General features: G+C 41.5%; 1 protein-coding gene across 19 annotated transcripts in view; it reads right to left on the bottom strand.

Moving 5' to 3' along the window:
• The window catches only part of LOC117226595 (CUGBP Elav-like family member 1-A), a 425,233-nt gene that overhangs the window by 81,790 nt on the left and 326,719 nt on the right, over positions 1 to 16,724 (bottom strand). For all 19 annotated transcript variants that reach the window (XM_076528848.1, XM_076528851.1, XM_076528847.1 and 16 more), the window contains one exon: positions 5,055 to 5,137. In XM_076528848.1, the coding sequence (XP_076384963.1) occupies positions 5,055 to 5,137 (83 nt within the window). The remainder of the gene's footprint in view (positions 1 to 5,054; positions 5,138 to 16,724) is intronic.

Here is a 16,724-nt window from a genome sequence, read left to right as displayed (position 1 = left end):
TAGAAGCAAAACGCTGTGGTATTTTTGTACAGAGAGCACTTCTTGGAGCGGGAAGGTAGCTAAAAGGTTGCAGTGTAGGGATTCCAGTGGAATCTCTTCTCTGCAGGTTCCAGTCTCTGTGCCCCGTGAAATATATCGGCTCCGGAGCACCCAGGAAAGGGGCCATGGGTGGTGTGGGCGGTCGGCGGTGGGTGGTGTTCGGGGGAGGCTCGCGGAGTCACGAAGGGTGGAGGTCGAGAGGTGTGGTAGGGGGGGGGGGACAAGGGTTCCCTGGAGTACTCGACTCATTTCTCCGAGCCAACACAGACCCCTCGACTCGACGCCACTCGTGGAAACGAAATCTGATACGAGAAAAGCTAAACTCCTTCAAATGCACAAGCCGCCCCTATTTCGCCCCTCCTTGTCTCCTTATTCCCCCTCACTTCAGTCTCTCCTCGCTCTGTCTTTCTCTTTCTCTTCCTGTTCTTCTCGCTCGCACCGCACGTTCCGTTCCCTCCTATTCTCGACCCTTGCTCCTTTCAGCCACCCACTTATACTCAGTCAACCCTTTTCATCGCGAAAACGTCGTTCTGCAATTCACCCGTTCCTTTCTTTCCTTTTTTCTTCCCTTTCTTTCTCTCTCCCCCTCCCCCTTTCTCCCTCCGCTATCCGCCGAGAGGTTTTCGACTCTCTCTTTCGCCCAGTCTCGTTCTCGGGTTCTTGGCTTTCACTCTCTTCCTCGCAACCCATTGCATTCGTGTTTCATCGCCGGAGAATTCTTCTTCGGTCCCTCGACTTCTGATCGGACTCACCCTCCTCCGCCCCTCTAGACCTTGCAACCGATGAGAAGCAGGACCTCGACTTCCGACTGTTTAACTCCCTTAATTAACCTCGTAGAGTCACTTGAAACCCGGAGAATTTCGACCGCTTTTTTTCACGGCACGCGATCTCCTCCAAGCCTGCGGGAAGGGACCGCAGCAGGCATCTATACGTTATACGTTTTGTCGTCGGGGTGCATCTACGCTGGTGCATTCGAATTCGCTGCACAATTCGCCTCCGCTGTTGCTTTTGCGCACCGTTCATCCAGTGTACGAACGAATGTGAAAATCGATCGATTTTCCTTGTAAATAGCGATTAACAATTCGCTTAGCAGTTGCGAATTAAGAAGTGTGCGTGTATTGCGAAGCGTGCGCCCGTCGTTTTCCATTTAATCGGCTGGTAATAAGAAATTTCGTAGTAATTAACTCGCGGACGCTCGAAAAAGATTTCACTTGTAACGCTGGCCTGAAGTTACTTTGAGACACCGTAATGCCTGGTAACAAGAAGAATTTTATTTTCCTTCGAGCGAACTTCATTATTCCAGGAGAAAGCTGGACTCTTGCAAGGGGCGGGGGGTGGGTGACGGTGCAACGATAAACGAGTCCGCGATGTCGTGAAAAATCGAGCCTCCCGCGACACCGAGGACATTATTACGCCCGTGTCCATTGAAAGGGCAACGACCAATTGCTTGCCGCTGGTACACGAGCGGAAATATCGGGACGGTTTCTCCGTGAATAAAATGTGATTTGAATTTTAGATTTCAATTAGCATCTCGCAAAACGATATTTATCCGTGTATTCGGCCCTGTAATCCTGTTTCGGAACAAACAAAATCTAGTTATAGGAGACGGGGGCGACCATTTGCATGAAATACAACGCGGTGATTTTCCTCCGTTTGAAACTGAACGATCCTACCAACTATAGCTTTATGCCCACGAAACGTGATATATGGATCGTCCCGTGTAGCCCAGTCGATTGCGTGGCGTATTCAATTTACGAAGCCTAATTCCAGCAAGTTACAGATGCAGGAAAGGGGGAGGATCGACGGGGGAAAACCGCACGTGTCGTTCGTCTCCAATATGCGAGCAGAGGCAACCCATACGATGCCGTAAAATCCCTAGGGTGTAATTTGTACGCCGATAAATATCCGAGGTTTAGGCGAATCGGCGAGCGAGGGAATGCTTCTAAGCGAACGAGCGAGCGAGCGAACGCGGTCGGTGTCGCCGCCGAGCGACGATCAAGAAAAGCTTGTCGCCTGCTGGTCGTCTCAGTCTACTCGCTCGACGGATCACCGGCACACTGATTGGTATTCCTCTGCCAAGGAGAAGGCGGGGGAATAGAAATAACCATGAGCGGATTTAAATGACAATATTTTTTGAGCATGGTTGTCACTTAGGTATCTCTCAGGATCATTCAAGGATCCATTAACACGTTCTATGCCGAGTTGTTTTTACTCGACTTTTCACGCTGGCCATTTGATATTTTACTAAAACTTGATATATTATATGTAATTATTAACACGTTCCGTGCCGAGCTTTTTTTACTCGAATCTTCACACTTTGATATTTTACTAAAACTTGATGTATTACGTGCAATTATTAATTCTCGTACACATAACAACGTAACAGAAACTTATCAACGCCCATTCTTGCGGTGGAAATTGATTCATCGGTTCTAAATTTCTTGTAAACAATTTGTTCAGTTCACTAAGTAAACATGCAAGCGTGTACCATCGATGGTACACGTGGCACGGAACGTGTTAATCATCGTATGTAATAATAAAACAAACTTATCATGACCCATTCTTGCAGTGGAATTAATTCTTCGGTTCTATATTTGCTACAAACTATTTTGTTAACACATTAAAGAAACATGTAAGCATGTTCCATCGATGGTACACATGGCACGGAACGTGTTAAGCTGATGAAAACTGGTCACGGTTTCCAGAGAACTTTTGAAGGTCTTCCAAGGACTTCTAAGAATCTTTGGCAATCTTGTAGGCCTTCGAGAGACCTTCAAGTTTTTCAGAGAATTTTGACGGTCTCCCAAGGATCATCAAATTTGACAGAGGACTGCGAAAGTCTCCTAGGGATCTTCAAGTTTCTCAAAGAATTTTGAAAATCTCTCGGGGATTTCCAAGATTTCTAGGAAACTTTGAAAGTCCTACGAAGGGCCTCTACATAACCTTGACATAACCTTGACATAACCTCAGCAATCATCGTAAAACATAGGTTCTCCCAATGATTTACAATTTTTTTTAAAGAATGTTAAAGGTCTCGTGAGGACCTTAAAGATTCCCAAAAAACTTTGAAAATCATGGCAGGGCTTCCAAGAATTCTCAGCAACCCTTGAAGATTTTTAGGGATGTTTTGAAGTTTGTTGAGACTATCGGAAGTTTCCAAAATTCCTGGAAGGTTTATGAAGGATCTGCGAAGATTTTCAAAAATTCTCGAAGATTTTCCAATGGTCTTCGAATTTTTCGAGAAACCTGTAAGGTTCCCCAAGGACCGCCAAGGGTCAGCCGAGACACTTGAAGATTTTCGAAGGACCTTCTGGTCACCTGAAACCCTTCCTTTGAAGCGTCCGAGCTTGGATTCTCTAAAGAATTCGGAGAAGTCCATGCAGTCTGGCGACTAGAAAGGGATTGATAATTATTCTCATAACAATTTTCCAATTTATATTTGATCTCAAGGTAGATAGCACTGTTTTTTCTATTGAGTGAAAGCGACACGTTTTATGACCTGAAAATGTTCTATTCCACTGAATCTCCTCTCCAGTGCGATACTTTCACAATGGGACTTATGTAATCTTCAGAGATGCTGCGACAATAACAAATTATCTTTTAATATCTCTAAGTGCCCCGTAATCAGATCCTCGCGTAAGAATAATACGTTTATAAATAGTTATACTTTGGACGACGTTGCTTCAAGTTCTTGCATCGATACGAGAGATCCGGGGCGTCCTCTTATCGACTAATTTATCTTTCACATACTGAATAAGCCGAGAATAGGTTTCTTAAACTCTTGGATTTGTGTACAGAGTCTCTAGATTTTTTCAGGAAAAATCGCGTCTTCGTCGATGCGAATACTTATCGCCGAACCTTTGATATTTTCTCCTCGAATGACCCTGCAACACTCCCTCCAAAGTTTTCTTGCCGTTTAACGAATAAATAAATAAATAAACGACTAGATCGAGGAGATTGTACAATGAATGTTAATAAGCAGAATTGCCGCTCTAAAATAATACGTGCACACGGTTGAACGATGATGGATCTGGAATAAAACTAAGCAGACTTTTAATTGAAAGTAAAATTTTGCTTAACCCGGTAAGCCGGATACGCTAGCGAGATGAAAGGACGAAAAGTAATGAAAGCGTTCGTTTGTTCCTCGATCGGAACTCCGTCTGGCCTTTGTTTGCACCTTTACATAGGAGGACGGGACTAAGTTACTCTGGGTCTTGGTCGATGATAATTATTCTCGTAAATTCAAGCATAAATGCGCGTCACCGGAATGGAAACGGGGCGAGGGGAATTGGTAGGTTAAATGCTCGTAATGACATCTCGTAATTGCATCGAAAGTTCGCGAGGAAACTGTAATTATCGCACGGGTGCAGTTTCAACGATACCATCGGTCACGCCTCTACACAACTGACGGGCTATCAGATTTGTCGAAAAATATCCTTACGGCCGACTGTTCCTTCTCATTTTTATTTTTCTTGTTTCCTTTTCTTTTAAGGTTTACTCGATCCAACTCGTTTGCTACCGATTCGACATAGAAACCACGCAATTATATGGAAGATTTTCTACCGCATTACCAATGCGTGCGTCAGACATCGACGAGGGACAATTAGTCAAAGGATTCATCGCCGGATCTGAATAATTTATTCGATTAACCATTCGTATTCATATTCATTACTCCGTCAATCTCTCGATTATACGATTTATCGGGACTCGGATAATCATCTGGCTAAGCGTTCATTATTTGTCGGAGCGAACGTACTCATTGATCGATCACGATTCAACGCTCCTGATATTTTCGCGCGTTTAGATGACGATGCGATACGTATAACAAATGCTCGAAGATTCGCGAGTAATCCCAACGATCAGGATTATAGCCTCTCGTTTACTAGTCATCGTTAAAATATTCGGGATAAACCCAATAATTAACGACCCGTCCACTCCTGTTGAAAAATCTATTTGCCGCGCGTGCGTGGTAGGGTGCGATCTGTTAAAAAGAAAAAAAATTCCAATATACATACCCCGCTGAAGGTCTTGACGTTGTGCAGTGCATTTTGCGCGTCCAATGCTGCCTTTCTCGTGTAGAACGTCACGAAGCAACATCCTGCAACGAAAATAAAAACGGAACCAATTAAACGTCAGAAAGGTAAACGGGAAATGAGAGACAACAAAATTCGCTATCGGCGCTTTAACAGCGTTCCGCGTACACGATGGCGGATCCACGAAGATAAACAATACGCGGTAAAATTCATCCTTGCTCTGGTCATGTAAAATAACACCACCATTTTTGCCATAATAATAAAGTGGAACTCTACAAAGAGGTTCTTGGTTCCGGTTCACTGGACATAACGCATAATAGACTCATTTGTTGATTTACTCGTCGGCGAACCTCTCGCATACTCGAAACCCTCCTCTCCCTCTTTCTCTCTCTCTCTCTCTCTCTCTCTCTCTCTCTGTGTGTGTGTGTGTGTGTGTGTGTGTGTGTTTCTCTTTCTCTCACTCCCCTTCTTTTGCTCGCAGGACACAAAAAGAATTATCTAATGAATGGACAGGCGGGCGACGATTGATATAGAAAATGGCGGGGTCGTCCGAGTCGCTCGCTCTTGGAAAGCTCATCAAGGGGTTTTCTTGTCCCCTGGTTGTCGCAGCTGGACACCACCCAAACCCGAAACGAACGGATTGGATCGGTCGATAGTTTCGAGTTGCCAAAAGTTCGATACGCCGTTGTATTACTACCGGTTCCTCCTCCTCCTCCGAGCCTCGTCGACTCAGTGTTACCTTCCTGGGGGAGCGGTGGGTGGATTTGCACCAGTCTGGAGGGAGAGGGGGAGGGGCAGTGCACCCTTCCAGCATCGCAGTTTACGAATAAGGCAGCTGCATAGGTATCTCAGCCTCCTTTCGCCTCGTCCACGTAGAAGCGCGAGGGGGCAACCCGACGGAGAACTTTCGAATTCCAGCAGGAACTTACATTACGCGAATGGCCGGAGCCAAATTGCTTCTACTTTGCTGCGAGGAAAAAACCCGGGGATAGACCCGCCATTTCCGGCGTACGGATCGAGCCACCGATATTTACGGAACACGTCGGACCAGCCTTCGAACAACGTTTCAAGACGCCAATGCTGCGCACACTTGATCCTAGTCGAAGTTCATTCAATATAAATACAGTTGGCCAGTCTGACGATTCGTCAAAGGAACCGGCGAATTAACTGCTCGGACTATTGACTCTCGAGCAGAAGACTGTGCTTAGCTCCAACTCTTGTTTATCGTATTACTGTGGACAAAGTCGGTTTATTTTATCGGAAGCATATTGATAGATTCTCTAACGATGGAATTTCTTTATCCACAATAATTTTCTAGTACAACGATATTTACTCCCATTTAGAAAAAAAACATTGATAAAATTAACATAACACGTGTCCCTTGAACCAATGTATCATAATATATATATATATATTCAAAGTGATCGAGTTATTTCACTCATCCACTATATCATACGTGAACAAAACTTTCAGCATCAGTCAGAAAGAACAAAAACCAAGTAAAAATGTATTTCATCGCTCAAGAATTTGAACAAGCTGAAAATACTGTGTCAATGTTTTAAAATTCCTTTAATCCCGAATAAAAGGTATAACGGAAATGAAATTATAAAATTCAATCAGATGGTTGTATTTGAATTTGGAAAATCAGCATATTTACTTAAGGTTCAATTTTTGTGAATTTTACACGCAAACCTAGCTCAAGATTTAATTTTGCTCTATATTCATTCTTCATTCCAATCATCGCAGGAAATCCTGTATCACATAAATATGCAGATGTGAATGAAAGCAAAAAATATTTTTTATTTACACAGACATGGATGTTTGATTCAACTCGCGTACCACTCGGGAATGCTCTACGTACCATAGGTTGAGAATCGCTGATGTAAATAATAGAGAACGGTACGACAATAACGGCAGATAAAGCGTTAATATTTAATATTCTGTATTTCCTACGGTCTGTATTTCTAACGGTATCTTTTCATTTTTTTTAAATTTGCAATCAATAAGTTGAGAACTATTGAGATTTGTTCGAGAGAAGTTTTGCTAATTAACGGTATAACAAACATGTTTATTTTGAAAGTGGCGTAAGTCGCTGTACTCGGGAAATTAATTGCGGGGCTTAGTGTATAAGAAATAGAAACGTGTGATAAGTGTGTGTGAAGTATTGTTTTGAATTATTTTCAGTATTTTTAAAAATGTTGTGATCATTGGACTTATTTTTATAAGTGCGAAAGAATAGTGCAGTTTTGTAAATTATATTATAGTGATGTGGCGGCTACCTCCAGACACGCCAGCAGATGGATTTGATGGACTTGCTTAATTATATACCCCCAATATACCACAGTTATTTAAAAAATTTGAAACAAAACACGATTTCCGAGGACTTAATCACGCCTATTGATGACGAAAATTAAATTGAACCGATGTATTTTCATATAAATTACTTATACTTATGTTTCAAAATGTACTAATTATTTTTGTATTTTATGAATATTAAAATAAAAAATACTTAAATCAAACCTTTATATTAAATATGTTCATGGTATAAATTATTATTATATATGTAATTTATTCAACAATTTTAGTAAATCACTGTCCTTTCAAAACATCGCTTCAGTAAAATACGTCGGACAAAATTAATATATGTCAGTCATTTTTCCAAACTATTTATTTTGAAAGTGGCTTAAGTCACTTTACCGTAATGAAAAATGGTGATTTTTTAATGTTTATACGAAATTATTTATACTGAGAAAAATATCAGTATCCTGAGATAACAAATACAAGTAAGTCTTCTCGAAAGTTAGCATCCATATTTTTAAATGCGTTAAAACGCAAACCCTTAAATATATCGACTTAAAAACAAAGTGACTTATGCTACTTTCAAAATAAACGGCTCATATATTTAATGAAAGCGTATCCCGGCACACACAAGATTGGAGTACAAATCTATCAAACAGAAGAGAGATTAGCGAAGATGGAATGATATCAATCGAAGATCAAAGGATATTAATTGAAAGCCGATCGCATTGTAAGTTTGTCTGGTAGCCGAGGTTTGGTTGACGCGAGTTTGAAACGATATGGTATCGCGAAGTAACGAGATATTCGATAGCCACGAACGAAGCGTTCTACCGCGACGGGTGCGTAATTGAAAAATGCGTAACACGATATCACAGCCGAAGGCGGGAGCAGCGAACTTGAAATTTTGTTCCGACGGAGTTTTCGTGTTCGTGCATCCGCCTCGTCTTCCGGCGACGGGCTTGAAAAGTAACAAAATTCTCTGACCGAGCCAAGAAAATGAGAAATTTGATATTATCAGGGAACGTCTAATTGACGTGGCAGACAGGTGTTCGGGCGGAATCAAAATTCACTTACGTAAGGTATCGCGAAGCCGTCTCTCTTCCGTGCGCCTCTCCTACGCTGGAGGAAATTGCTTTTACACGTGTATCCTCTTCAAAGAAGAAGAAGAAAAAGAAGAAGAAGAAGAAGAAGAAGAAGAAGAAGAAGAAGAAGTAGTAGTAGTAGTAGTAGTAGTAGTGTTATAGAGTATCTATAATTATCGAAAATTCTGCGCAGCGTTCTCGAGATTGAGCGATACTCGACGGAATTAGCGTACGATAACTGTGGCGTTGTTCGATTGTTCGATCAAAGTTGAACGTTTTTATGGTTCATCGACTACACCGTATTAAATTGACGAATGGCGAGCGAGCACTGGTTCGAGCATTGACGAATCGCAGTGAACTGTCGTGCGAGCAGCCGAGGGTGTAGCACGGCGTGTTAGAGCGAAAGCCAGGGTAAACCGGAACGTGAAGGGTGGCGGTCAGAGCAACTCTGATTTATTCGCAGGTTTGCCGAGTGGTAGGTGGTTCGCGTTACGTCGTAGACAGGTACAAATTTGTCGGGGAGATTTTCAAATTTTTTTTTTTAATTGTAGCTCGCTTATCCGAGGGTTCGCGGGATAACGAGGTTTAGGGCGCCGAGAGATCGATACGGTCGCGTTCCGTTTCTAGGTCCGGCGAGAGGAAACATTGCAGCATCCGGCGATAATTTTATTAAACAATTATTAAATCAGAAAACATTTCATTCGACTCTCGACATTCGAGGGAGCATTTACGAGCAGGAGATACGACCACTCGTAAAAGTCAGACGATTTTCTAGTCTATTGATTTAGCGTTGTTCAAAGAACCATCCGCTTCCGAGTTCTTTGCGATTCCAAATGTAATATTTCAAAGGAAGGTTAGTCGGGATTTAACTCTAGACACTCTTCGTTACTAAAACATTAAGGGGCCGCGTAATCGTCGCACACTGATCCGAGCAAAGGACCCGTTCGTAATTTATTAATCTCTCGCGTGCTGTATTCGCGCAACCCGGAGCGTCGAATGATAATCCATGGGAATAATCAGCAGTTGAAGCGGTTCGAGCGGTTCAAGGGGGTTCAGACGGTTCCGCCGAATCATAATCGCGTAAACTCTCGGGCTAGAAATTCGGAACAGAACTGACGACGCCGCACGAAGAAAGCCGCGCAATTACGTATTAATTTCACACAGGCCGCCGGGCTGTTACGCGACCGCGAACGAAACGCGCGCGACATCCAAATCAATTTTCCCCGTTAACTCGTCACCCTAATAATAATATGATTACTAAAACAGCAGTTAATCATCCCGTATTGATCGGAGCAATTGCTCACTTGTCATCGACGATTCGTTACAACGTTGCAGATTTGCTTCGCCAAATGAAATAACAACGCGTGCGCCAAATTATTGCCAATTAACGAGTATCTCGTCCCACGTTTTCCTGAATAATACCACTCGTCTGTATTTGATAGCTTTTAACTTGAGCTTTCTTCGCGAAAGCATTTGTATTTTTGACATTCCGATTTATCGATTTGAAGACAGGAAATAGCAGAAGTTATTTCAGACGCGGAAGCAAATCCAGAATTAAGATGTTAAATCATTGATTTCTACAGTCAACTGTTCACTTTGCTGAGGACTATTTCTCACTTGCACGTGATCAGTTGTTCGGTTCGAACAGTTGTATTTTTAATGCCGCGGTCCGATGTGATTTGTCAAGAGAAAATAGCAGTAGCTATTTCAAACCGAAACAACTCCAAAATTAGTGTATTAACATCTTCGCGTCCTCCCAAAATCGCATGCTTCCTGCTGAATTTCGTTTTGAATTCCGCATAGGAAAGAATAATTAAATTAATTAAATTCTATTGTTTTGTGTTCGTAAAAATTTAATTTTCTCGTATGAAACGATTAAAATACAGCAAAATATGCTTTTACATATTTTCGCATAATTGGGAAGCTTATTTTCCATCCTTTTATTACATTCAATTATACACAACGGTTTCATAATCACCTTTCCACCTTCCCTTACTTTGATTTTTCTTATATCCCTCATCGCGGAAGTGAAGTGCATCGTACTCAGGCATATAAGTAATAAGAAAGACTGTTTATTTCACGCGGATAAAAATTAGTCTGAGATAAGTTGTTCGGCTTGTGAACGAGTTCCTGTGCAAAGCAATTATATGAAAGTGACGCGGCTCTACGATTTGTGACTAAAGTCGCGATAAAAAATTGCTTCCTGACGCACGAATAAAAAGTGGGAACGCAAGCAAGGGGATTTCGATTGCACTGGGGGCAGAGTACGGCCGTATTAAACGTGTTCGATCCGGTGGAAAGCGTGCGTTGTATAACGAGTCGTATCAAGGTATCCGTTTATCCGGGGTCAGTCGTCGTTAGAAGCCGACGAATGAGTTTAATTTGCGCTTCGAATTACACCGTCTGCAAAAATCACGTCGAACGAGTAGAACCCGCGGCTCGGCCGCCTGCAGGGCCACGGTCACCATTAGGAATTCCCAATTGACGTCGTAATTATCGCTAATTGGACTCCGGATTATACTCGCGCGACACGCCGCGCGTGAAACGCTCGTCGTTCGAGCTGCGAATTATACATTGCTCTTTCTCTATATAGAGTCAACCCATTGGAATAGCATCGAGACGGGGATGAAGAAAGCTTACCTTCAGGGAGGATCGTATTCCCACAATGACAGCTGTGCTTCTGTTAATTGGGACACGGATGTCCTGACCCGTGTGCGCGTCCCATTACACATCTCGGTGCTTCGTCAACTTTATCGCGTCAAGGATTTCCCTTGAAACGAATTTTTGTAAACCTCTCTCGTTCGAACGAGCCGGGACGATTCAATGGAACCATCGAATAAGGGTTTATGTCATATTTAACACATGACACAGACCTTTATCCGAGGTATCCATTCAATTTTACCGGAATTATTCAAATCTTTTATTCGCGCCGCCACGTATTCTAAGCCGAACTCGGTCAGAGTTAATTAACGATACGTTTCGACGTTCGCGACAACCTCCGCGTTACTAGAAATTTCAATCCACGCCTGTTCGAATAATCGATTTTAGAATCGTTTATGCCAGGTGTCGAGCTCGGCAGCGTTACTTTTACCAGCGAATGTCCAATTAACCGAGTCAATACGATCAGACCTCGCGCATTTATTCGAGAGTAGCGGCAACAGCTATTCGAGTGTCGTTATCGAGTCTGTGCTCGATTATAGACTTTTATTCCGGCGAGCGATGCTGCACGGCGAAACCGTAAAGTGGAAACACGGCAGCACACTCGAGAACTTTAGTGCCATATCGATTCTCGAATAATATCACTTGGGATTCGGCCGAACAGGTAAAGATACGTTTGACTATTAATGCTTCAACAATGTGACAGTATTTTCAAGCGTGACAAATAGACCGCGGATTTTATGGATTCGCGACTTTTAGAAATGTTTAAGCGAAGGAACCAATTTCTCCTGGATTGCTGTTCCTCGCGACCGGACAGTCGCTCTTTCTCGCGCAAGGATGCATAGTCTAATGATGGAACGTTCGAGGGATGCAATTAGACGTGGCAGCTTGTAAAAATGGAGTTTCTGAGAAAGCAGGTCGACGAGGTCCGAGATAAGGGTGAAGAGGAGGAAGAAAATAAAATCGAGAGAAATATAAGGTCCGATAGAGAATCTACGTCACTCGAGAGACGGTTGCACGTACCAGTTGGACACCGAATTTATGAACACGATCGATGGTTCGCTTTGATGATATCTCTATCGATGTCTCGGTGGACTTTACCGGTCCTCTTCCCAGGCTCTCTTATCGGCTGCAGCCGAGAAAAGAGGGTGGGAGGACGGAGGCGAAAGATGACAGGCGAAAGGTGCAACGGTCGAACCATGGAACGGTGGTACCGTGGAATTGTAGAACCAGAACACACGGTCCCTCCTAGATATGCGAGGAATGATACCAATTTACGACCACCGACGAGTTTATGTTTTCTCTTCACGGCCCACATTCCTGTGTTCTTCTCGAACGAACACGAAATATTCGAGCGCGCGCCGCTGAATCCGCGTTCCGTTCCTTTCGCGCTATAAAAATCTGCCCGTTCTTGGATTACGATTATCCTCTCTGTCGCAGAGGCCGCTACGTTCGAGTCATATTTCACGAGATCATTGAATTCTCGAGCTTCGTATAGCCGCCCCGCCCGACGTTTTCCACATTTTTTCCGGCTCATCTTCTTAAATTCAGTTCCATCCGCAACAAGCGTAAAAAGCACAATCTTGTCTTTTCATAACATTCCTTACGTTGACCTTTCCAATTATAGCAACAGACGTTTGCCGGATTCGCATGAAATACGCTGCTACAGTGCTAAACTGGAATCTTTATGCGAAATATGAGCCGTTTATTTTGAGTCACTTCACCGTAATGTGAAAAGTGGTGATTTTTTAATGTTTATACGAAATTATTTATACTGAGAAAAATATCAGTATCCTGAGATAACAAATACAAGTAAATCTTCTCGAAAGTTAGCATCCATATTCTTAAACGTCTTAAAACGGAAACCCTTAAATATATCGATTTAAAAACAGTGACTTATGCCACTTTCAAAATAAACGGCTCATATAAAATTTCCGCATCAATTGTGAGAAACAAGATTTAAGCAGAAATTGCTTTTCTGTTGCAACAAGTTTATTTATTTTATTATTTGTTTATAAACGGGTTAAATCCTTTGGTATAATGAAATATAGAAAAAAATTATACAGAGCCGTCCTAGGAGGCTAGAGGTCGCGTAAAATTACATCTAAAAGTAAGAGGGAAAATGGAAAAATTTAGAAATGCAAATCTCTTTGGATTAGGAAATATTCTGTCGAGGCTGTTGAAATGACCATAATCGGTTCTACGGAATTCTGATCGAAGTATTAAGTGATGCCTCGGTGAGGTCTGCGATGTATTTGAATAGAACATGGATAAAATATCAGGTAATCTGTAGAAACCAAAATCTGTAAATCAAAAAGTACTCTGTGACGATAATAGTGGCAAATAGTCAAGATCGTAACGCTACATATTACACTTTAGTATACAGAATGCCATACCGAGAAACTGATGTTCCACACTTTCGAGTTTAGAACGAAGATAACGATGATGAGACGCCCAACAACGCAACTGTATTCTAGACGCGAGGGAACCAGGGAGCAGAACAAAGTTGATATGCTATGTTAACGTTACTAAAATGTTGAGAAGTTTTATTAATGAAACCGCGAGTGCGAGACGCAGAACTAGAAATATTTAACATGTTCGCTACCACCGTCACACATGTGTGACAACCACGATTTTGTATTTCACATAAAAAAACATCAAATGAATTTTGTGAATATAATTATTTAAAATTGTAATATATGAGCCGTTTATTTTTAAAGTAGCATAAGTCACTTTTTCAAAAAAATCGAGTTAATGGTATCTGTTGGTATATACAACGATACACACACACGTACACACACACACATGTCTACAGGGGCAATAAATAAAGGTTCAACCCCGAGCTTCATAAATGCAGGTACAAGCCCGACCTTCTGAGGGAATAGTATAAAAGGACTGCACGTTCCAGTGCGAGTAGCTACTTCCCATAGAACTGCAGAGGCGTTCGTCAGCCTAGAAGACGATCTGTCAGACAGTATCTCCGCGACTTCACATACAGTCACTTTTCTTCACACAAAGTACATTTTATATCCGCTAGATGCTTTATTAAACACTGTATCATATTTGTATTGCATTATTAGTAAATAAACAATTAGCAAATTCCAACAGTAACACTAATTACAATTGAACGGTATCATTTCATTTTTTAAAAATTTGCAATCAATAAGTTGAGAACTATTGAGATTTGTTCGAGAGAAGTTTTGCTAATTAACGGTATAACAAACATGTTTATTTTGAAAGTGGCGTAAGTCGCTGTACTCGGGAAATTAATTGCGGGGCTTAGTGTAAAAGAAATAGAAACGTGTGATAAGTGTGTGCGAAGTATTGTTTTGAATTATTTTCAGTATTTTTGAAAAATTTGTGATCACTGGACTTATTTTTATAAGTGCGAAAGAATAGTGCAGTTTTGTAAATTATATTATAGTGATGTGGCGGCTACCTCCAGACCCGCCAGCAGATGGACTTGATGGACTTGTTTAATTATATACCCCCAATATACCACAGTTGCTTAAAAAATTTGAAACAAAACACGATTTCCGAGGACTTAATCACTCCTATTGATGACGAAAATGAAATCGAACCGATGTATTTTCATATAAATTACTTATACTTATGTTTCAAAATGTACTAATTATTTTTGTATTTTATGAATATTAAAATAAAAAATACTTAAATCAAACCTTTATATTAAATATGTTCATGGTATAAATTATTATTATATATGTAATTTATTCAACAATTTTAGTAAATCACTGTCCTTTCAAAACATCACTTCAGTAAAATACGTCGGACAAAATTAATATATGTCAGTCATTTTTCTAAACTATTTATTTTGAAAGTGGCTTAAGTCACTTTACCGTAATTAAAAGTAGTGATTTTTTAATGTTTATACGAAATTATTTATACTGAGAAAAATATCAGTATCCTGAGATAACAAATACAAGTAAATCTTCTCGAAAATTAGCATCCATATTTTTAAACGTGTTAAAACGCAAACCCTTAAATATATCGACTTAAAAACAAAGTGACTTATGACGATACGATGTATTTAATATGATAGAAACAATAAATATAACACTTTGTACGCTAGTCATGCTGCTAGCAAATGTGTTAAGATGTGCTTATAGAAAGACAGGTCAGAGAAAAGCTCTTGCACTCAAATGACTCCATCGAGAAGTGTGGTATCATTTTCCGAAAGAGTGTCCATATTATTCAATTTGTTTGTACTTAATAATTTGTCGAAAACACGAACGTTGTATAAACAAATTATGTCCAGTATAAATAAAAAGAAACCTCCAGGCTCGAGTGCGAAGGTTAAAAGTTTTCATTTCAATAACCAGAACAGGTTGTTTGCAAATTGTTTTTGCATTAACAATTTGAAGGCGTTAAAGGCCGGCACCACCGATCATGCCGGCCCATCGATTATTAATACCGAGCATGTAAAACCGCGAGACTCACCCCCCAGCACGGTCCCGGAAATGATCGCTAATTAGATTCATCCGAATTGCCGGTCGCGTATTATCGTTTGTGCGGTCGGTGCCAAAATTATCAAGTCGCGTGGTCGGTCGAGTGGAGCGACGGATAGGGCTTGATCAGGACAGAGCAACGAACCAAACTGAAACCGAGGGACGGAGCCACCGGAAGTGCGGAAAGGTATGCCGGGGGCTCTGCGAGATGCGAGCATTACCTCCGCAGCATGTCGCTGCTAGATTTCCCTGTGGGCTCTAATCACGCATCGGCATCGAAGCTGCAGCCGCCCCCGCCGCGTACACCTGGGATCGGCGGCACGAGTGTCGTATAGCTGGCATGGAGGGTATCAGCGATCGTTTATCCGCGAGAATGTTGCTGCCTTTCCGAAACGTCCCCCCGTTCCCCGGCCCCGTCCAGTCACTGCCTGCAAATCGACCGAGAGATATCTTCTTCGTCCCTTGCGACGATAATCAACTGTTTCTACTAATTACTGCAATCTTCTTTCACCGATCGTTCCCTTCAGAGTTCGGAGCAATGAAATTTATGCACGTGTTAGAAGAGTTATTAGGCGCGGTATAAAGCTGCAGAAAGACTGGAAGAATTTTGGTGGATCGATTAGAATCACTAAAATAATGAACAAATGGCAATTGATATTAAAGATAAATTATCTAGTAAATTGAGGATAGATAGAATAAGAATAATTGCAACATCAAACATTGGAAATAATAATGTTACGATATATAAAGATTAACAGAGAAATGGAGTCGTGATCTTGTAATAGAGTGAAATCCGCATTCGAAAGGAGTAAACTTTTTGCGGTTTTTTTACTTTTTGTGTTGATACTAAAAAATTAATTAAGAAGGTTGTCTTTTATGGACACCGGCGTAACATTGATACGTTAAAGAACAACATTTTTTATTGCTCCTTGCAACTGACCTGCAAATTATGCTGCAAATCTTTCTTCTCTAAGCATGATTTAATATCGAAAAAACAGTGCTTTTAAACGTGCACGTCCTACAAAAAATTCCTGTCACAAAATTTGTCACTCTACGCCATTCTCCTCCGGTTCCGGCTAATTAAAAGTTCTAACACGGTGTCCGCGCGGAGCCACGTTCGACCGATGCACCGTTAACACCTGCACGTC

The sequence above is a fragment of the Megalopta genalis genome, chromosome 2 (assembly GCF_051020955.1).
Source record: "Megalopta genalis isolate 19385.01 chromosome 2, iyMegGena1_principal, whole genome shotgun sequence".
Classification (NCBI taxonomy): Eukaryota; Metazoa; Arthropoda; class Insecta; order Hymenoptera; family Halictidae; genus Megalopta; species Megalopta genalis.
The sequence above is the reverse complement of the archived record's forward strand: the minus strand, read 5'-3'. Positions and strand labels throughout refer to the sequence as shown.